Below are 23,716 nucleotides of genomic sequence, written 5' to 3'. Positions count from 1 at the left end.
TGTTATATCTGGTCAATTCAGGAAGTATGCAGGATTCAGTGAATATGTTATATCTGGTGAATTCAGGAAGTATGCAGGATTCAATGAGTATGTTATATCTGGTCAATTCAGGAAGTATGCAGGATTCAGTGAATATGTTATATCTGGTGAATTCAGGAAGTATGCAGGATTCAATGAGTATGTTATATCTGGTCAATTCAGGAAGTATGCAGGATTCAGTGAATATGTTATATCTGGTGAATTCAGGAAGTATGCAGGATTCAGTGAATATGTTATATTGGGTGAATTCAGGAAGTATGCAGGATTCAGTGAGTATGTTATATCTAGTGAATTCAGGAAGAATGCAGGATTCAGTGAATATGTTATATCTGGTGAATTCAGGAAGTATGCAGGATTCAGTGAATATGATATATCTGGTGAATTCAGGAAGAATGCAGGATTCAGTGAGTATGTTATATCTGGTGAATTCAGGAAGAATGCAGGATTCAGTGAGTATGTTATATCTGGTGAATTCAGGAAGAATGCAGGATTCAGTGAGTATGTTATATCTGGTGAATTCAGGAAGAATGCAGGATTCAGTGAGTATGTTATATCTGGTGAATTCAGGAAGTATGCAGGATTCAGTGAATATGTTATATCTGGTGAATTCAGGAAGAATGCAGGATTCAGTGAATATGTTATATCTGGTGAATTCAGGAAGAATGCAGGATTCAGTGAATATGATATATCTGGTGAATTCAGGAAGTATGCAGGATTCAATGAATATGTTATATCTGGTGAATTCAGGAAGTATGCAGGATTCAGTGCATCACGTGCTTATGTGGAATTATGAAAATATGGTAGATTCAATGACTTCACCTAATTATTCAACAAGTGTGAGGGTTTTAGTATGTATTCTGTATTCATACAAACACCGGAGTATGAAAAATAATGTTTAAATGGGTTTGCTGGGAATTAGGTGTAAAGTATAATGACAGAAGATTCTGAGGATTTTGCTTAAACTGCCAGTGTCACTTACAGCAAAGACAGGGGGCAAAGCTTACTTTCCGGTAACCCTGAGAACACAAGCGAGGAATCCCCCCTCAAATGAAAAACAATAAGAGTACTCCCCTGGCATCTGGAGTGAAGATCTTCAGCTTCATCTAAAGAAAACACACATTCCTCCGGCTTGATTGACATTTACGGATAGAGATCACGTTTGCTGTGCACTGAGACGGTTGGGGGTGTGGGCCTCACAAGCCAGCACACTGAGGCAGGCTGAGGGCATGGACTAGTAACTCTATTATGGTGACATCCTTACTGAACTATAAATGCATTTCAGAAGATCGTCATTGGTGGGACGTCAAAGTGCAGGAATAAGGAGTTTCTTTGTAAGGGACACACTGCGACCTAACTGATGTAATAAAATAATTTGGGATACTGAGGACATAAAAATGACTGGAAGGTTGCAATGCAATCTATCCCATCCCTCTGTCCTCCCTGGGCTCCTATTTTTCTTAGTGTAAGAGAGACTGTGTGTTTCCTTGATTGCAGAGGTATGGTTTTGAAGGCTCAATGACCTACTAACTTCCTGATAGCCAATCCCATCTACTAACTCCCTCATAGATCATCCCGTCTACTAACTCCCTGATGGCTCATCCCATCTACTCATCTGGGCTACTAACTCCCTGATAGCCCATGCCATCTACTAACTCCCTGATAGCTCATCCTAGCTACTAACTCCCTGATAGCTAACCCCAGCCACTAACTCCCTGATAGCTCATCCCAACTGCTAACTCCCAGATACCTCATCTGGGCTACTAACTCCCTGATAGCTCATCCGACCTACTAACTCCCTGATATCCCATCCCAGCCATTAACTCCCAGTAGCCAATCCCAGCCACTAACTCCCAGTAGCCCATCCCAGCTACTAACTCCCAGTAGCCCATCCCAGCTACTAACTCTCTGATAGCCCATCCCAGCTACTAACTCCCTGATAGCTCATCACAGCTACTAACTCCCTGGTAGCTCATCAAAGTTATTAACTCCCCAATAGCTCATCACAGCTACTAATTCCCAGTAGCCCATCCCAGCTACTAACTCCCAGTAGCCCATCCCAGCTACTAACTCCCAGTAGCCCATCCCAGCTACTAACTCCCTGATAGCCCATCCCAGCTACTAACTCCCTGATAGCCCATCCCAGCTACTAACTCCCTGATAGCCCATCCCAGCTACTAACTCCCTATAGCTCATCACAGCTACTAACTCCCAGTAGCCCATCCCAGCTACTAACTCCCAGTAGCCCATCCCAGCTACTAACTCCCAGTAGCCCATCCCAGCTACTAACTCCCTGATAGCCCATCCCAGCTACTAACTCCCTGATAGCCCATCCCAGCTACTAACTCCCTGATAGCCCATCCCAGCTACTAACTCCCTATAGCTCATCACAGCTACTAATTCCCAGTAGCCCATCCCAGCTACTAACTCCCAGTAGCCCATCCCAGCTACTAACTCCCAGTAGCCCATCCCAGCTACTAACTCCCTGATAGCCCATCCCAGCTACTAACTCCCTGATAGCCCATCCCAGCTACTAACTCCCTATAGCTCATCACAGCTACTAACTCCCCGGTAGCTCATCACAGCTACTAACTCCCCAATAGCTCATCACAGCTACTAACTCCCAGTAGCCCATCCCAGCCACTAACTCCCAGTAGCCCATCCCAGCTATTAACTCCCAGTAGCCCATCCCAGCTACTAATTCCCAGTAGCCCATCCCAGCTACTAACTCCCAGTAGCCCATCCCAGCTACTAATTCCCAGTAGCCCATCCCAGCTACTAACTCCCAGTAACCCATCCCAGCTACTAAGTCCCTGATAGCCCATCCCAGCTACAAACTCCCTGACAGCCCATCCCAGCTACTAACTCCCAGTAGCACATCCCAGCTGCTAACTTGCTGACAGCTCATGCCATCTACTAACTCCCTGGTAGCTCATCACAGCTACTAACTCCCTGGTAGCTCATCCTAGCTTGCATGCAGCTTGTAAAGACACTAAAGTGCATCTTTGACACTTTGCCAAGGTGTCAGAGAGGAAAATATCGATGACAAAAGACATGTAGTGGTTAGACTGTGGCTGCTAAATGACAACTGACCACAGGCATGAGACAATCCCAACAGATTCTAGCAGACTGATATTTACACAATTAAATGATGATTCCTTGGTATGTTCACAAATTTTAGGCTAAAATATTGACCCCTGTCTGAATCGAATCCATATGTGCTGAAGTCTGTCCCTGTCTTGCTCCTGAAGTCATAACAAACCAAGATTGTTCAGTTTAACAGCCACTGAAAGGGCTGGGCATCAATTTAATGTGGCAAAATTTCACATATTATAAATAGTACTGTTGGTAATGTAACCTCTGCATTAACACAGAGATGGATTCAGAGATAATTAGTGTAACCATGTGCATCTATCTCTATGAAATTCTGCTCGTGTCTATACTGGAGTCCATCTTTCTTTTGGATTACTTCAATGCAGTGCTATTATTTTGAATGTTTGATTCAATCACAACTACCGTTTTAGTTTGAAATCAAGTTAGCGTTTGTACGCTATACAATCTACATTTATATTTTAACGTTTCCATAAAATATTACTGATGCAATGGATAACCACAACCACAAATGATTTTATTATTCGTCAGGTTTTGACTCGGAGGATAGTTTTATATGTAGTCTGTTTCCTGTTATTAAATGCTTGCAGATTTTCTGTCAAATTAAAATTTGCTGTAGTTTAGTCCACAACAATAGACCGCTGGATTTACGTCACTTTATGTTGCAAAAGACAGAAATACGACGCCTTCCTGATTTTTTAATCCTGTATAATTTTCACCAACCCATCGCTATTTCTCATACGATTATGTAAGTTGGCAATTACCGTGTGTGTGCGTGCATGTGTCTGTTTGTATGTATACGCGTGTGCTTGCGCGCGCCTGAGTGTCTCTGTGTCTGCGTGTACGCGTGTGTTTGTGCGCGCCTGTGTGTCTCTGTGTCTGCGTGTACGCGTGTATGTGCGCGTCTGTGTGTGTGTGCGTGCGTGTGTCTGTTTGTTGTATGCGCGTGTGCTTGCGCGCGCCTGTGTGTCTCTGTGTCTGCGTGTACGCGTGTGTGTGCGCGCCTGTCTGTGTGTGTGTTTTGTGCATCCGTGTGTGTCTTTTGATAATATGAATATCACGATGAAAAAAAATCCGACGAAAGAGACGCCTATCGCGTCTATACATCGGTACTTCTTGTGTGACATGAAGCGTGACATGAACAAAATAAACCTGAATGCCACACCAAGCACACATGCGAAACAATGTTAAAGGATATCTCTCCCTTAGACCGAAACAACAATCCTGCATTGTATTAATTATCTGGGACATCTGATCCGATTGAATTATCCGTGCAATAGATTTTCACGCCGGTGTGATACAATAAGCCATCTGAAGGAACAGCCGGTACAGCAGACATGGAACAGCGCAGCCGGTGCATACTATTTAAGACGCAAAAGACTGAAGGTGCCTGTTTTTGATGGTGATTAATCGCGGTAACGGAGACTCGAGCTCCTACCTGAGTGGCTTTGTGAAACTGTTTCTTCAGTCCCGCCACCGACATGCTTCCCGGTGCTTAGCTGCTGCTCCGCTCTCCGATGGGCTTTTTACGCGGGTCTGGTGCGTAGGGTCTCTCCGGCGCTGTCTGTCTGATGTTATGGGCTCAGGTTATGGGATGCCTGTCCAGCCCGATGCAGACGCGCCCGTGACGCCGCCTGAAGGCGGAGCTGTAGCGGTTGTGTGGGAGCGCTGCCGTAACCCCAACCCCGCATCCCCCGGGCAGCGTTGCCGGAACTCCGGACCACTGTCCGCGCGGAGCAATGCGCGATTACCCCCGGGCTATGAAAAATACCAACGTGGTGGACAAAGGAAGACACCCAGAGAAGCGATTGTATGGAATATAGTGTGATTTTAACAGCCTTAATCCGACTTGCGCACAGAACACATATAGATACTGACCAGCGGTCCGTCAATTATTCATTATTGACAGATACAGCAAATAGGTTAAGGAGACAAATTGTGCTTTATTACGGACAAATGGTGAATAAATAGCGTTTATCTCACCGGCCTCTTCTGCTAACACTGATAGGGACGATAATAATCTGTGACTCTGTACTTTATTGGCGTAGAATTCATAAAATTGATTTAGATGTTATTAATAGACAATAGATCGTACTGATCCCTATAGCAGCAGCACCACGGATAGCGCCGTGAGCTGCGTTCTCAGCGATCTGCTAGATACTGCCGAGACGCTCCCTCTTTCTCTCTGTCGCTCTCCGTCATTCTCTCTCTCTCATTATCTTCCCCTTTCTCTCTCTTCCCATCACTCTGTCTCTCCGCATCCCACTTTCCATCTCTCTACTGTTTAAATAGTTAATACGTTAACTAGTACTTAGCTTAACACACGTACACGTACAAACGGTTTTTCATGGGGTCCTATCATCGCAGATTAAACAAGGATACGGTTGAGGGTGTTGATATCACTGATGATATACCGAGGCTACGCATTTCTTCATTGTTAAAGAAAACATCGCATAACCCAGTGAAAAGTATGATTTACTGCCGCCACCGTGCGACAAAAGCATGTATTATGGATATTATCCTCGTACTTTGAAGATTCACGAGTATATCGCGCCATCTTGTGGCAAAAAAGTGAATAGCCTCTGAGCTGCACCGCAAAATGCGGTTCGCTGTGCTATCACTGTTACAAACGGCGTATTTACATGTTCATTATAATTAAGCTGAGTAACAATATAAAAAAATCACTAAGTAAACATAATGTAATGTCACAGAGATAGAGCACAAGGACTAATCACAAATTTATGAATAGACTGCTGCTTTACATATCTCAAAGAATACAACACAGGTCAGGTCAAGTTTAGGAGCATGCGCTGATGCAACACGTTGCCGCACCCACCACATGGCGACCCCCCAGGGAAACACACGGACCAGTCCCACCCTGTGGAAATGGCCACCCGTCTGCAGCAGCCAAGTGTTACGTGGGCGTCCTGAGAACCGGATCATCCTCAGGGAAACACGCCAAGTGATCATGGATCCTGTTAAGGACGACCCTAGCAAGGACCTTGCCCAGCACTGAGAGCAGTGTGCAGCCACCCTTCCCTTTCCAGAGAGAGACCACAAGTCCTGTTTTCCAGTCAGTTGGGATGACGCCTGACTCCCAAATGGAAATAGAGATGGCCTGCATTTCCAGGAGAACAGTCTGACCACCAACCTGGAGAATTTCATCCCGGATACCATAGATTCTTGCAGCCTTCCCTGGCCTCAGCTGATTCACCACCTGTGCAATCTCAGTGAAATTGGGTGGTTCACAGCTGATCGAAGGATCTGCTTCGAGAACCGTGGACCCCGAGATGTCCAACATCCCAGCTGGAGGGTCAGCTTTAAACGACTGCTCAAAGTAGCCAGCCCAGTGGGTCACAATCGCAGTAAAAAACATTTAATGATGAATGTGAAAATACTAAAATGTTTTATCATATTTCATCAATCATGTTTTTCTTTTTTACTACAGATTTTCCATAAGGTACTGGCATGACCTAATTTGTATTGTTCACCTTGTCTGTAGATGGACAAAAAAATGCAAAATAGTTCAAAGAAATGCAGTACTGAGTAGAAATATTAGGCAGTCAAAGGTAATGTTTAAGGCTACTTAACTGGGTAGTAAATGTATACAAACTGACAAGAATTTCTTTCTGTTCTCCAAAAAGTTACTGATATATTTTTTGATGGCTAGGACATCCCCACGTCTGTTCCCAAACCTCTCCTCAGGGGCACCCCAGCCTCAGTTTTGAAATGGCTAAACTATCATACTTTTACGTACATAATTTTCTCACGCTCCGTCCGGTCTGCCCTCTCGGCGACCACGCCCCCTCGTTAAGCTCGTGTGAATTCCGCGTGTTCACCAGCTGTTTCCGGTTGCTGTTGTTAGTTCAGTGTATTTCAGACCGCTTTCGAGTACGTTTCCCTAGTCCTGTCATTATCGTTGCGTGTGTTTTGGAGTGATTCCCTGCAAATAAACTCCATTCTGTTCGTATCCACGGCTCCCTATGCCTGCTTCCGTGTCGGATCCGTGACAAATATTCTGTTTTACACCATCATGAAGATCATTTAAACGTTATTTAATTTGACTGCCTAAGACGTTTGCACAGTACTGCATATAGATACGTGCATAAATTCATTTGCAACAACACAGCAACAATATGTTCTGTGGGACCGTGATTCCATGTGGAAATTTGACGTTAAAATCACCAAATTGGAAAGGAGAAAAGTCTGCGTTTATTGTCTAGTGAGGGAAGCGGTCAGGTCCTCTGCGTGATCTTGGGAGGAGCCGGCAGTAGGGGCTCCCATCACACACTCGGCTCGGCTGCCTTCTGCGGAGGCGGCGGTGCCTTCAGGTGCTGCTTGGCGGGATTCTGCTGGCTTCTGGACACGTAGCGCCACCTGCAGGCTAATGCTAATGCTAACAGCCCGGACCTAGTTGTGCGGATGAGGGATAGCCATTTCAGGCACAATTACCGGTTGAATTTTGCCAGGCATTATTAGAATCATGTTAAATTAACCGCAAATCCCGCCCCTCCCTGAGCACACTCACGGAGAAATGTGTACGCAGTATGGGTCATAATATTTATGTATTTCCATACAAAATGAGTTACTACTCTTGCTGAGTTGAAAATTTACCGGCAATAAACTATAGATAGAGCCAGATAGAACTTATCTGCCAATAGAGTTTTTGTTTACTAGCAAAAGCAAGCCAGGTTAACTTGACAAAAAAAATTCAATGTGCTATTTGCCTTATTTGTACGGCACTTTGGACAATATGCTAAATGTGTAAAGTGAAGATGTAAATATAAATGTAAAGTCTTAGTACACCGATAATTCTGTCTCAGTTAAACATTCAAAGACCACATTCCCAGAACTCGCATTTCAGGAACATTTTTAACAACAGCCATGACAAATTAAATGTACATATAAAATTAACAACAGCAGATAATCAGATTCTTTACACTTGTTGTCGCGAGCTGCACCAACAGACACAAAGCAGTGCTGACAAATCACTTGCTTTTGCTCAATATCGTCTCCATGGAATCTGAAATATTTACATACAGCGAAAGACAAATGCCTTCTGGTGATATTAAATGATGCATGTGAAAATACAAAAAAATGCTTTATTGTATTAGATCAATCGTACATTCTGTTTTTCACTACTGATTTTATTTTCTCCTCACCTGTTTTGGTTAAATTCCTCATAAACGCACTGCGATAACATTATCACGATCGGCTCGGAGAGCACATGCAGAGCGGAACCAATAAGCCGCTAACTTATTAGAGAATGCATGAATCACAGCCAATTAAACTTCTGCTGAGTGATATCTAAAATATCTCTTTTGTTATTTGAATCTATGATTATTTTGTTTTAGTTTCAGTTTTATACATGCTGTTAAACATCATTTATATTAACTGCCAGTTGTCTGAGGTCATTCCTGGGCTCTGTGGTCATGCCAATTAAGATGCCTTTAGTGTCACCAAGGCGCCACATTTAAAAAAAACAAGTACAGTATGTCACTGGCTGTAAGACCATGAGCCTTTTACAGTCAAAATGTGATTACGGAATAGATTCCTGCAGTTTATCCGCGGATGTCACACTATACCAAACAACATTGTTTTTAACTGTAGCTGGCTTTTTATACATGGTTTTCCATCAGGAGATGTCACCCACGTGTCACCTGCTCTCCTGCGGACAGCAAAACACTCTCCTGGCTGAAGTCTCACAACTCGCACTTTCATTGAGAAAAGAGCAGAGATAGGTTTACCTTCTTTATTCGGTAACACAAATGCAGGAGACCCACGGCCCTGCTCCTCACCAGCTGCATGACCGTGCCGCCCTCGAGCCAATAAGTGCAAGACCGCCTTCCGAACAGCCACTGGCTGCTGTCAGTATTTAGCTATGCCCTTTGGTTTGGCTAATGCCCCATCAGGTTTCCAAACATTTATTAATGACGTATCCTGAGACACACTGAACAGACAGAATATTACCTATCCGCACAATATCCTTATGCTTTCTGAGATGGTACCAGAGCACAAACGTCGATTACTGCTACGGTGACATAGAGGTAGGTGTGACGTTCCAATAGCAAGGGTTGGAATTAGGAGCTTTTAGCAGTGAAATTGGTGCCAGAAGAGGGTAAATACACCTTAGTAGCTGTGACCAACAAAGCACCTGATTCTATAACAGGCTCTGTGGCCGATTCTTCACTGTCCGGGGTCTAAGAATATGAGTACAAAGGTGCAATGTCTCATGCAAAGGCTGCCATGTACTGTAGAGGGAGATTTTGGTCCGTGGAGGTGAACTGGACTTGAGTCTGACCCGGCTGCCTCACTTAAGTCCCCCACAGTCAGCGGCCCTGGCCCTGTTAGCACTGAAACCGGCCTGGATGGATGACAGGTGTATAATAATTACATTAATCACCGAGTTGCAGAGCACAGTGATCTACATTGTAGGGTTCAGCAAAAAACTGCTAGATTTAAATTCCAGGTAGGACTCGGGATCACCATATGCTCCTTGTTTTGTTCGGAGTTCTTATCCCTCCTGAAAGATGTTCAGCATGAGGGGGCCGGAGCCTGTTCTTATGGATCATTTTCAGCCAAACTTCTTGGCCCCTCCCTGAAGAGCGTGCTGCAACATCCCCCAAAACTGGGACTGGTTCTCTTTTTCAGAAAACGACATCGTCTTCCTCTTGTCTTGTGGAATTATGGAGGCATTTGGACTCGCTGATCAAAGTAATTCTCCAATGAGACAGCTGCTGGTAAAAACAGAGAAACAGGCTCACGTTACTGTCCTGGCGTGGAAGTGGAGTTTCAGCGAGTATCACCGCGGGTTCAGCGTGTTCCGTCAGTACCCTTTAACATCTCCGATAAAGGGCCGCGTATGACCAGGTTAATTAAACCGTGGGGAACAGCTGGATTTGAATATGTCACATAAACAGCAGAAATGTCAATGACGGGCTGCGGGAGTAAGTGTGTTGACTAGGTGCTCCGTCAGAGAAAAAGCAAACAGAAACAGGGTAATGGGGAGGTGCTGCCCCCGCAGGTGCCGGCGCCCTCCTCAGCACCGCTGCCATTCGCTCAGTTATTAATGTTTGTCATTAGCCATATTATGCTTCAGGACAGTGACTAGAAACTGCTAATTTATATGGGACAAATATTGACAATAGCTCGCTCCTGGGTATTCAATGAAAAAAGATGCAAACTATGTTAATTAATGGTAATTAACCACTGGGGCCCCCTTCTCTGGTATCCTGGATAAATTGGTCCCTCAGTTGCAGAGACATCATCCTGTTCTAATCCTTTATTATAAAAAGATAAAGGAAAACGACATTATTTGCATAATTTGATGAGATAAAAAGTTGAATTATTCGTGTTAATTTCCTAACGAATAATTGTACACAAGGTTGTTAATTGTACATTAAAAAGTGTCAGAAAGGAGTGAAACAAAGAGGAAGAGGAAAGCGAGCGAGAAGAGGGGTCACATGACCTCCAGACACCTCAGCCCCACCCCATACACACTTACCGCACAACATACACGCACACATGGTCATAAATCTTCATACCTTTTTTTTTTTTACTCTTCTGTGTACCAGGAGATCCCACTTTTAAGTTCCTAACAAAGGACCGGCAAAAAGTGCTTGTAGGGTGACCCCGGATGACCATGAGACTGTTGAGGTCAAGCCTTTTGTTCAGCTAGGGCTTCCCTTTGACCTTGAGCCCCTGAGGTCAACCCTGTGACCTCAGTCATGTGGCAGGAACATTCTGTGTAACACCAAAGACTATTGGCCTGGTGTTGGTTTCCTTTGGCTCGTAGAGATCAGACCTAGTGTTCTTGGGAAATGATGAGAAGAAACTATTGTTTTCCTGTGTTCAGTGGCAAGTTCCTTCTAGCTGCTGCATTATGGGCATCTTGTACCACGAGGTCAGGGAGCTGCACTGCTCCTGACCATTAATGCCACCTCGAAAAGCCCAGTTACAGCCATGCCGCCTGGAAAAGCCCGGTTACAGCAATGCCGCCTCGAAAATGCCGGTTACAGCAATGCCGCCTGGAAAAGCCCGGTTACAGCAATGCCGCCTTGAAAAGCCCGGTTACAGCAATGCCGCCTGGAAAATCCCGGTTACAGCAATGCCGCCTGGAAAAGTCCGGTTACAGCAATGCCGCCTGGAAAAGCCCGGTTACAGCAATGCCGCCTGGAAAAGCCCGGTTACAGCAATGCCGCCTGGAAAAGTCCGGTTACAGCAATGCCGCCTGGAAAAGTCCGGTTACAGCAATGCCGCCTGGAAAAGTCCGGTTACAGCAATGCCGCCTGGAAAAGCCCGGTTACAGCAATGCCGCCTGGAAAAGCCCGGTTACAGCAATGCCGCCCGGAAAAGCCCGGTTACAGCAATGCCGCCCGGAAAAGCCCGGTTACAGCAATGCCGCCCGGAAAAGGCCGGTAACAGCAGTGCCGCCCGGAAAAGGCCGGTTACAGCAATGCCGCCTGGAAAAGTCCGGTTACAGCAATGCCGCCTGGAAAAGTCCGGTTACAGCAATGCCGCCCGGAAAAGCCCGGTTACAGCAATGCCGCCCGGAAAAGGCCGGTTACAGCAATGCCGCCCGGAAAAGCCCGGTTACAGCAGTGCCGCCGGAAAAGCCCGGTTACAGCAGTGCCGCCTGGAAAATCCCCGTTACAGCAATGCCGCCCGGAAAAGTCCGGTTACAGCAATGCCGCCCGGAAAAGGCCGGTTACAGCAATGCCGCCCGGAAAAGGCCGGTTACAACAATGCCGCCTCGAAAAACCCGGTTACAGCAATGCCGCCCGGAAAAGGCCGGTTACAGCAATGCCGCCTCGTAAAACCCGGTTACAGCAATGCCGCCCGGAAAAGCCCGGTTACAGCAATGCGGCCCGGAAAAGCCCGGTTACAGCAATGCCGCCCGGAAAAGGCCGGTTACAGCAATGCCGCCCGGAAAAGCCCGGTTACAGCAATGCCGCCCGGAAAAGCCCGGTTACAGCAGTGCCGCCCGGAAAAGCCCGGTTACAGCAGTGCCGCCCGGAAAAGGCCGGTTACAGCAGTGCCGCCCGGAAAAGCCCGGTTACAGCAATGCCGCCCGGAAAAGCCCGGTTACAGCAATGCCGCCCGGAAAAGCCCGGTTACAGCAGTGCCGCCCGGAAAAGGCCGGTTACAGCAGTGCCGCCCGGAAAAGGCCGGTTACAGCAGTGCCGCCCGGAAAAGGCCGGTTACAGCAATGCCGTCCGGAAAAGCCCGGTTACAGCAATGCCGCCTGGAAAAGCCCGGTTACAGCACACTGGCCCATGGTGAGACGGTACATATCCTCCGTGTTTCCCCTGTTGTTTCCCTGTGAAGTGGAATAAGATTCAGGTTAACTATGAAAAGAACCATTCCTAGCATTTTTCATTATCTGTTTTGGCATTTTCAATGACTGTAAACACACCTTTTTCTATTGAATATTAATACAAATAAAGATACATCTTCATTAAACTTCTTAAGCAAAACGCACAGCAGCTGTTCAGATAAACAATATGTCCTGAGCAGCGCGTTCCTTCTTCTTCATTTAACGTCTTAATCGCTGTGCTTTTCCAAGTCCGGTAACAAAGTGCCCAGCAGAGGGCCAAATTCATGCAGCATTCGGTGCTATAACACTATAAATGAAGCACATTCCATATTTATAGCTATTCTACATGATCGAGTGAGGCCTGTATCTTTATTGTATATGTTAATCCATGAAAAGGTTCATGCCATTTTTTATTTAAACTGTCACACATAAAATCAGAGAATCGCATCTTAATGTTTGTCCAGGATCGAGGTTTTTGTCAAGTCCCATGATCCGGTTTATTGCTCCTTCAAGTTCATAACGACACCAGAGGGTTTCTGCAGTCAAGGGGAGAAACGAGGAAAAAAAATTAAACAAAAACAGACGCTTCATCTATAAAAACACAAGTGAACATCGGAGTTGTAAATAATAATCATCCAGGGGGTCTCCTGAGTGGCTGGGAGTGGCGGGAGGCCGGCTCGTTCCCAGGACAAAGCAACCTGCTACGCAAGCACCAACTCCCGCTTACTACAGGGAGACGCAGCATTAGCGTTAGTGCTCGCGTTTTCTCCCGGGGATGTTAGCGTGGCGGCGGCTGTAAATTAGCGTGTGTCTGCCAGCCTGCTGTACAGCGCCACCTCCCGCTTATTATGGGGAGACATAGGATTAGCATTAGCGCTCGCGTTTTCTCCCGGGGATGTTAGCGTGGCGGCGGCTGTAAATTAGCGTGTGTCTGCCAGCCTCCTGCACAGCGCCACCTCCCGCTTATTATGGGGAGACATAGGATTAGCAGTAGCGCTCGCGTTTTCTCCCGGGGATGTTTGCATGCGGTGGCAGCCGTAAATTATCGCACGTCTTAGCAGCTGCTGAGATGAATACAGAAGCTCTTTTAGTGACTCCCTTCACTGTTAAGAAAACTGGTCATGTGGACACTGGACTTTCCTGCAACTGTTGATAGAGCAACATCTCTGAGTGGTGTGGGTTGCAGAGAAATAGGTTTTCGCGTGGTGGGGCAGCGGACAGCAGCCTGAGGTTCCCCTTATCTCGGTGGCGCTGGGCCTCCGTCAGCAGCTTCTCCTCCTCCATCTTCCCCGGCGTGTGCAAAAGCTGCCGCCAGGATCGACCTGAGAAGAAAAGAGAAACCAAAAGGCATCAGCTGTTTTTACATCCCCCAGCCTTTCGGAGCTCTTGGGCACATTTCTGGTGTGAGTGGAGAGAGTCTGAACAAGAGCAGGGCCTGAAAAACTAGCGGTTTCAGTTACTGTGCATTTCTCACTCATTTTTCTTCTGAGTTTGGTCTTAGGTCTATGATCATCTGATAGACAAACCTCAAACCTGGCCAATAATAATGACAATAATTTCACTGGATAAGTAACTGAATTCATCAAAAAAAAAGAGCATAATTTTAAAACCGACGGGCCGTCTGTGAGCCAGATGAATGTCGCAGGAAACAGCCTGCATGGCAGCATGCTACCTTTAAAATGCGGCTTCTGCCACCGCGAGGGTTGGCGTCACATGGGGCCCCCACCTGTCCGTCATGGCAGGACCTGCAGGATGCCATTCCTGAAGTCACTGGGGAGCAGGCTTGACATCACACATGCGCAAGAACATATACTGAAATCCAAGACTCTCCTGCTAATTTAGGGTTCATTATTACATAAATGTGTATGACACAATGGCGATGTAATAAATGCACCAAACACAGTGGTGATAGAAACACTGCTTTGCAAAAATAACAGGTCGGTATCTGGCTTCTTCCCAGGTTCGCTGCTAGCTGGTAGCCGTTTGCTGTGCCACATTGTAAATAGATAATGGGCAATTCCTCTTTTCAGCTGTTCTTTAACTAAGATCTTTTAAAAAACCTGCTATACTCATATAACACAGATGGGTTACTACTGTAGTCGTTGGCACATGCCTTCAGAAATTTAAAGCAGCTTTTCTGAGAGCAGCCCTGCATGATACGACCGTCTATTGATCACAATGAATCACAACAAATATCAGAATCTGTTAGCCGGAGTCCGGCCTTGGCAGGGAAGAGGTTTTCTGCTGTCAATCTGCCAAAGTATTGTTTTTGCAGACGGTTTTCTTTCTGGATTGCAGCCGGAGAGTCTTACTGTATGCGAGGTTGTGTCTTACTTGCCGATGGTGCCGCGCTGATGTGAGTCATTGTGATCTCGTGTGCGATGCCTGGGGGACAGCCGCAATCCGTCTCTGTTATCTGGAGTGTAGCTGAGCAGCTTCTATCTGCGGCGGAGGCAGCCTCACTCCGGGGACAGGCAGAGATCTGGAGAGCAAAGGTGTTTTACGGGGCCATCGCCGCGCCGCTAATGGCACAAGGCCCGAGGCACTCCTCAAGGCACAATCACTTCCCGGTAAAAGACTTCAAGTCGAGCACGGCCATTGCGGAAAGAACTTTCCTAAACGTATCGATCGATCTGTCCTCCTGCATGGAGCAGCGGAGGCGTGCCGGGCTCCAATTTTGCTGAAAAATACATGCAACGTTATGGAGGAAAGTAACCCGTGGAGAATCGGCGTGTTATGGAGACAGGCAGAATAACGTTTGATTTCAGAGGCTTCGCCTTACGGCCTCGATTACGGCCCCGCTGAGCTCGTCCTGGGCTTCCCCCTGTAGTGTCTGTCAACCTTTTAGGGAGCGCGGCGTAATCAATTTTCCCCGTTCAATTAATCAGATCTTCGCTGTCTGTTTACAGCGAGTGAGATTACTGCAGTGGCCGAACACAGCGACTGGTTTCAAGGCCGTCCATCAGCTGTCCGCCGAGACGAGAGCCGGATAAATGGAGCGCCAGCACCGACCTGCAATTCAACCACGGTGCCGACAATCGTGACCGAGAAGCTTCCCAAGTGAAAGTGCCTTCGCAATCACATGGACACATTTCTCCAAAGAGGCCAAACTTCAGCCACAAAGCACCAAATCTTTGATCTCTTAACTTTTGTTTGAGATTAAAATGATCAAATAAGACGGGAAACAACAAAAACAACAACAAAAGCACCTCAGTCCTACTTAAAGGCGCATTGCATTAAGGAATAATGAATATGTCGCATTGGAAAGCGCAGGCAGGTGCGCGGCCCACCCGAGGCATGCTCCATTCTTCTGCTCGCTAATTATACCCCTGTGTGCTACAGTTTAACACACCAGAGGCTTGTATGAAAGGGGATTGAGCACAGGGGAGCCCAGCCAGTGTAATTAAAAAGGGTGCTTTTCATATTGTTTCCATCGTGAGGTCTGCTTGGATCTGACCTAAATACACCTAAGACAGCTGGAACTCTGCTACAGCACAGCACTGAGGATTTTATCTTGCTACAAAGAACTTCATACTAAGTTATGTTTCCTGTACTGATGCTGAAATTAGCGTACAGAACAGATGAGCGAAGACAATGACCCACACGATGTAAAATCACCGTCACCGCGGTATAGTCACTCAGAAGCGGACTCCTTTCTAATCCGTCGCTGCCGTCTTTAACGTCTGGCAGTAAATACTTGCGTATGTAGCCTCACAGACGAGCGCTTCACTAGCCACACGAGCGCGTGTCTAACCGTCCCGCACGGGCTGCTGGCTTCGCATCATCTGCCTCTGCTCTTGCTTTTCTCCTTGGAAAAACCGGAACCATTAGGAGCACCGGTGAAAAATGCGTCCCCTGCGTGCGATCGCACACACGCCGTCCCTGCCCATGCTCCAATAAAGCAGATAATACAGGATGGTGAGCTGAGGTGGGGGATGGGGGGGAAGGCGATCCAAGCAGAGATGATGGTGCTCATTATGAAGAAAGGCACTCGCGGCCATCTCCCCCAGTTCATAAAGACAACGCCGTTAAATTCACCTCCAGTCAATAATTAGGATTCCACAAATAAAACCAGGCAATTAAATCAATACTGTTGGGCAATTACTTTGCTGAGGCCGACTGTGTGGGGCAGAGAGAGGCCCCGCTTCAGATTCAGGGTGCCATGATCTGGGCAACATTGTGCCCCCCCCCCCCCCCGCCCCCCCCCCCCCCCCCCAGAAAGACGCCAGAGTGATTTTATCTGAAGAGTAGTGAAATATACACACAGACACACAAAAACACACATGCGGACACACACACGTTTGTATTCATATTCTTGTGGGGACTCTCAATTCATTTCTATGGGCATAATCCCAACAATGACAACACTAACCCCTACGAACAAAATGCAAGACTTTTTTTTAAAGTTTTTTTTTATTGAATTTACAGATCCTTATAAAATTGAGGTTAACTTAGTGGAGGCAAAAGAAGTTCAAAGTTTTTATCACATTGTGGGGAAATCTTGTTCTCACTATGTAATAATGGCAAAAACTCTCACACACAGTCAGACACACACACACATAGAGACAGTCAGACACACACAGGCAGACACACACACACATAGAGACAGTCAGACACACACACACATAGATACAGTCAGACACACACAGACAGACACACACACACATAGAGACAGTCAGACACACACAGGCAGACACACACACACATAGAGACAGTCAGACACACACAGACACACACACATATAGACAGTCAGACACACACACACATAGATACAGTCAGACACACACAGACACACACACACATAGAGACAGTCAGACACACACAGACACACATAGAGACAGTCAGACACACACAGGCAGACACACACATAGAGACAGTCAGACACACACAGACAGACACACACACATAGAGACAGTCAGACACACACACACAGAGACAGTCACACACACACAGGCAGACACACACACATAGAGACAGTCAGACACAGACAGACACACACACATAGAGACAGTCAGACACACACACATAGAAACAGTCAGACACACACAGGCAGACACACACACATAGAGACAGTCAGACACACAGACCAGACACACACATAGAGACAGTCAGACACACACACATAGAGACAGTCAGACACACAGACACACACACATAGAGACAGTCAGACACACACAGGCAGACACACACACATAGAGACAGTCAGATACACAGACACACACACACACATAGAGACAGTCAGACACAGACAGACACACACACACATAGAGACAGTCAGACACAGACAGACACACACACACATACAGACAGACAGTCAGACACACACAGACAGTCTCATGCCCTGAGTTTACACAGATCTGACCCAGGTTGCGGGAAGAGCGTGGCAAAGCGGAGGAGTCTGATCTCCTTGTTATCCTGACACAGGGGCTGCCAAGTGAGATCCCTGCCCAGGCGACCCGCTGAATGATGGGTCAGCTATTGACAGGGCCACCGAGCCAATAAAGGACCCTCGGGGGAGGTGGGCAGGGGCCCTGACAAGCAGAAAGACGGGACCGTCTCTCCCCCTGTCATCAGCCTTTTGTCTGCCTGATATCCGTCACGGACTCCTTCAGAAGCAGGACAGGGGCGGTCACATGCTGGATGATTTATATAGGTGTCTATGATGCTCTTTACCTCTCAAGCACTGACTTAAAGTAAGAACTTCTATGAAAAGATAAATTATAACTGCGAATTGAAATGGAGGAAATGATGATTGCAGGGATGACCTTGATGAGGTGGGGCTGACATTCAGAGAGGCTTGACGCTCATCTGAAGGGCCCCATCTCCCCTAAACCACAGCTGACCAAAATGCATGGACATACACACAGGGTCGTTCACGCGCTCCAGGAGGCCGGACAACCCAAGTGCATGAAGGCAAACTTATGGACAGACACACAGGGGCGTTTACATGCTCTCGGAGGCCGCATAACCCAAACCCATGCATACAGACGAATGGACAGACACACAAAGGCATTCATGAACTCCCAGGGATCACACCACCCAAACGCACACTGACAGATGGATGGATGGACACTCAGGGGCGTTCATGCACTCTCAGAGTCCGCACCACCCAAACGTAAACTGAGCCAGGCCTCCAGCTCCATCCCACAAAAATCTCACCTGCCAATAAACTACCCTTGATCACTACCAGGAGAAGCTCTGTCCCGGGAGACGGTCTAGTTTATTAAGAATGGGGAAAAAAGACCCAGACGAGAAGAAAAAGTAGCAGGCGGGTCACACCGGCGGTTCCAGCGGCCTCCTCGGGGAGCGAAGATAGTCTCCAGCTTGTCATCCAGCGAGCAGGCTTCCACTCTGCCCGTGAAACGTCGATAGGAATATGTTTCAGGAGGTCTCTGGTGGACATTTTTTCATTCTTCCAGCATCGACAGGCTGCCAAATCAATATTTAGTTCCCACTAACAAGCTGCCTGGGGTTCTCAGAAGAAGCACAGCGTGCAGAGCGCAGGACGCGGCTGTGGCAGAGCCGGGAGCCAGGAGCCATCAGGAAAGCAGGAACCACCGGGAAGCGGGCCGCGGCTGAGGGCCAAAGGTGAGGCGGAGCTGTGTATAGAGAGCTCTGCCAGGGGGCGTCTGCGTCCACGTCTGCGTCCGCGCTGGTGCCGTGTACCGCGCACCTCTACACGCTGCCGGTGCAGAAATGCAAACTGCCCTCTGCCAAAGCCACTGCTCATATAGCTTGATGCTGCTATAAATATTTATCAAATATTCCTGGCATTGAAGTACTAAGAGGACTGCAGTCGCTCGTGCGTGTCTGAGAGGCCTCCGACGGCAGCTCTGAACAGGCGCCCTGCGCAGCATTGAGCAATAAACAGGCGCCCTCTTGACTCCAGGAACGAGGGCCCTAATGTCCCCCACCGCCGCCCCTCCGACCCAGCAGCACAGACTCTTCACTCCTGATCCTAATCTGTGTGTCTAGGAAATATTTAATATTTCAGTTTTTGATAATATTTCCAATTTCTTTGAAATGGAGCTTACTTCCGTAATATATGTTAACACTTTAGGCAGAACGTCACCCCCTTGGCTGATTCCTGGGGATTCTGTGTTTTGTGCGAGAGTCTCAGACCCCTGTCGCATGTTTGTTTATCCCGCTGTGGGGGGGGGCTGTTGTCACCACAGCAGGCTCTTACACACCCCCTCAGCTCCAGCCAAGGCAAGCCTGCACCTCATTTCCATGCTTCCCGCTTGTTACCGTCAGCCGTGGGGCTATGCCTCTCCGAATCCTGCCTGCACCTCTCCAGGGGGTTCCCCCATGCCTCCCTCCAAAGAAACGTAGCAATGCACTGACCCCCCCAGGCCTCATTAGCTAGTCATCGAAAAACAAACTCGTCTGGCAGTTACTGGCTTATCACAAACGGATAATTAAGTTCAAACCAACTGTCGCGTTGAGTCTGCATGTAAACTGTCTGTCAGGAAGGCTGTGTGGCACATGATAGTCTGTAAGGGACGGGTGGTGTAGCGCATGATAGTACTGTAGGATGGGTTGGTGTGGCATGCGTTTTCTGTAAGGTTGGGCGTGTGCGTGTGGCAATGGTCTGTAAGGATGGGCCGTGTGGTGTGCAGTGGTCTGTAAGGATGGGCCATGTGGCGTGTGTTGGTCTGTAGGATGGGCCGTGTGATGTGCAGTGGTCTGTAAGGATGGGCCATGTGGTGTGCCGTGGTCTGTAAGGATGGCCATGTGGCGTGTGCTGGTCTGTAAGGATGGGCCGTGTGGTGTGCAGTGGTCTGTAAGGATGGACCATGTGGTGTGTGTAGGTCTGTAAGGATGGGCTGTGTGGGTGCAGTGGTCTGTAAGGATTGGCCATGCAGCAAGTGGTGGTCTTTCAGCAATGGTTGTGTGGCGTGCACAGGTCTGCAAAGATTGGCAGTACGGTATAGGGTGGTCTGTTAGGATGGACTTTGTGGCATGCGTTAGTCTGCAAGGACTGTCCTTGTGGCATGTGGTGGTCTATCAGGATGGGCTGAATCTGAATTGCAGAAAGCATCTCAAGTGCGGAATCCCATCCGCATGAAAGTGTCCTGGGTGCTGCATCCCAGCCTTGTAGAAGCGTCCAGAGCTCCAAATCTAGGTGGGTGGACAGAAGCAGATGGTTCTCCGGCTGCAAAGCAAGGTGACCGTTTGGCAGCATTTTAAGTTATCCATCAAGTTTCTGTCCAAATTCCTTCATTTTTCCTCCTCTTATTAAGCTGCAACAAGTCACCCTGTTAATCTGTGTGTGAGCCAACTTGCCATTGCAGGAGGTCATGGATTATAGATGGGCACGTGACGGTCAGTGTATTGTGACATGCTTAAACACGGAATAACGTGAAATGTGCCGGAGTTAGTATAAATGTAGCTGGCAGCCCCCAGGCCCATCAGATTACATTTCTAAAGACACCACCCCCCTCCATAGCTGGCCACCCGCCCCCCTCAGAGCGCTCTGTTTATGTCACTGGGCATCTGCGTTGAGCAGCAGATGTCACCTGGAGCTGGAGTGCTGAAGGACAGTGTGTGGCCTGGCTCCAGTCTCCCGCTCTCGCACTCCCTCCCTCCACCAGCCATCTGATTACAGGGCCGCGATATTAGACTGGGACCAACTAGTCAATTCCCTCCTGCTGGATGGGAAATGTCCATATTGTCCTCAGCTGGGTCGCTCGCTGGCGGGGGGGTCTGCTTTACCCAACAGTGAGTGGAAACAGGCTGCGCCCTTGACGTGATGTTAGCGCAGGACACTCGCGCCGTTCATCAGACAGTCACATGTCCCGCTGATCCTCCTCCGGCTGCCTCTCTACTTTGGGCTTGAGATGAAGGCCTGTTTTGGAGTTGGTGCCCCCCCACCCCCAGGATCCACAAGCAGGTGATCCGGTACCTGCATCCATGCTGGAGGTAACAGAGCAGCTCGGTGCTGCTGGATCTTCAAGACACTGATGGAAACATATCAGAAACATAGGAGGTCTGTGAGAACACAATAAAACCAAAGAGGAATGTGTCAGATATTTAGCGTTGATCAAGACCAGTCCTGCATGAAGAAAAGAGCATTAGTCTTATATTTTGTTTATATTATATTAAAATTGAATCGGTGCTGAATTATGGATGGAGTACATTCTCCCTACGATGCTGTGCTGTGTGTTTTATATTCATTCAGGCAATTAAAATTATTATTCTGTAGAATAATTTGGTGTGATGATCTCTGTGTTTTCCTCAAACTGTCACATCCCTCAAGGGCAGCATGTGGCTCAGCAGGCAGGGGCGCTGTTTGCTTACCCCCCCCCCCCCAGCTCTGTGTGTGCACAGTCCTCTCCCCATGTCTTTGCATTTCCTCTGGGGATTCTCGGTTGTCTTCCGCAGTCCAAAGACATGCAGTTGACTGATGCCTGAATCCCTTGTACTACACTGGCAGTGCGTCCAGAGTGTCCCCTGTCCACCAGTGTCCCCCTGTCCCCGGCATGCCCTGGTAGTCCCAGACGCCCCCCGCCATCCTGTCCAGAAGAAGTAGCCAGAAGGGGATGAAATGTACATTCATATATGCATTATAAAAAGATCATTCCTTTCAATGTAACTGAAAATTCACATAAATCACGCTGTTAGTGTTCAGTCACACTATTCCACCGATCTATGTTAATATTTGCTATATAACCAAAAAAACCCAAAGGACGCCGATCCTGGTCACCAAGGCCAAAGGGCACGATAACAGCTGAGGCTTCGTGAAGGACAGCACTCTGCTTCAGATTCTACTATTTATGTGGTTTTTACCTCCCGTTATTATTGTCTTTTCCGGTCAATTTGTAAGCGCTCTCACTTCCAGGCAATTAAATTATGTCATGAAATTCTTTAAATGCTCTGGTTCCCATGGCGAAGGTGCTTGAAGCGATATGAGATGAAAAGCCAGCGTGTCTTACATTGGTGACATTAAACTAAATGAGAGTGGCTGCCCCTGGGGGAGCGCCCCGCTCAGCCCCCGGATCTCACCATTAACGGGAGCAAAGCCTATTGAACTGCCCGGCTGCTTGTTTAAAGAACGGTCTTCTCCTGTTGACTGAGTCCACCGCTGTTATGTTGACATACAAACCTGGCTTTTCTTCTCAAATGTAATTGCTGATTGGATGGTTAACGACTTTCATTGTATTTTTGTACTTTTTATTTGGTAAAGCCCCCCCTCCCCCCACTGCATGCCCTGCCCCCCCCCCACCCCCCAAGGTTCATAAGAGTACAAAATACAATAAGTAAAATGTAAGAAATGCAGATGATCTCTGGATAGATTACACCGGGAAACAAAACAGACTGAAACATGACCTTTAACAGACAGACGGCGGATCAAGGTATTTACTCATAAATAAAGCAGGAGCTGCAGTCAGGATATTGACCTGAGAGGCTGCAGTGCACTTTGAAATGCCTCTGGCTTGGCCTGCATTCACACACGCTTACACGTGTCTTTTGTACTGGCAAATATGCTGCTTTATTCATGCGAAAGCAAGGTGTGCTGAGCTCTGACCATCGCAGAGAGAATCCACAGATGGGTGCTTAGGCAGCACAGGACAGCGCCACGTCCTGCAGAGTCTCCCCACAGCCGGTAGAGATGGTGACAGATGCAGGGACTATCCGCCTTCCAATCTGACTCAGCCGGTCCTCGGCTGATTAAGGGGAGAAGCATCACAGCACGTGGTGTTTACATCATGACCAGTGCGCATGTTCACCTCTGGAGACAGAACTGCAAGCGCTCTCAGTGTAATCAGAGTTCAGTGCAAGCATGAATAAATCAGAGGGGCTCTGTCTGCGTGTCAGAGAAGACTGACCTTACGACAGCTGTGGACTCAGGAAAGACGTGTCCGACAGCGAAGCTCTGAAGAAGCCGGCTGAGTTTCCGAGGGACTTAAAACAGAGGCTGAGATGAAGAGGTGACCACATGATGCCATCAAACACAGCCCATCTTGCAGGGACACACTGCTGGGGCATTCCGGTCAAAGCCAGTGCTGCGGCCAGTGCCTCACCATGCACTTAACAGCTGCTTTCTTCTCCGGAGGACGCCAGCAAGTGCCAGAGATCCCTCAGCCCTTTCATACAGTATATACAAGTATGTCAGACCCATGAAGCATGTGAATAAAAAGGCAAATGAATAATAGATCTGGCAAACATTTACAGTTTCATTCATTTTCATTGCCTTTTGTGAAATCACTGTACTCTAATTGTATGCAGTGAAACCACTATACTATAATCACT

General features: G+C 47.6%; 1 protein-coding gene across 2 annotated transcripts in view; it reads right to left on the bottom strand.

Annotated features, from left to right (window-relative positions):
* Positions 1-5,250, bottom strand: part of sh3gl2b (SH3 domain containing GRB2 like 2b, endophilin A1) — a 29,851-nt gene extending 24,601 nt beyond the window's left edge. The window contains exon 1 of one of the 2 annotated variants that reach the window (XM_048971660.1): positions 4,586-5,250. In XM_048971660.1, coding sequence (XP_048827617.1) covers positions 4,586-4,630 — 45 coding nt within the window. In that variant the 5' untranslated portion in view covers positions 4,631-5,250. The remainder of the gene's footprint in view (positions 1-4,585) is intronic. The other variant, XM_048971661.1, reaches the window with a different exon arrangement.
* Positions 5,251-23,716: the final 18,466 nt, after the last annotated feature.

This window comes from Brienomyrus brachyistius, chromosome 12 (assembly GCF_023856365.1).
Source record: "Brienomyrus brachyistius isolate T26 chromosome 12, BBRACH_0.4, whole genome shotgun sequence".
Taxonomy (NCBI): Eukaryota; Metazoa; Chordata; class Actinopteri; order Osteoglossiformes; family Mormyridae; genus Brienomyrus; species Brienomyrus brachyistius.
Note: the sequence above shows the minus strand (reverse complement) of the source record. Positions and strands in the feature narration are given on the sequence as shown.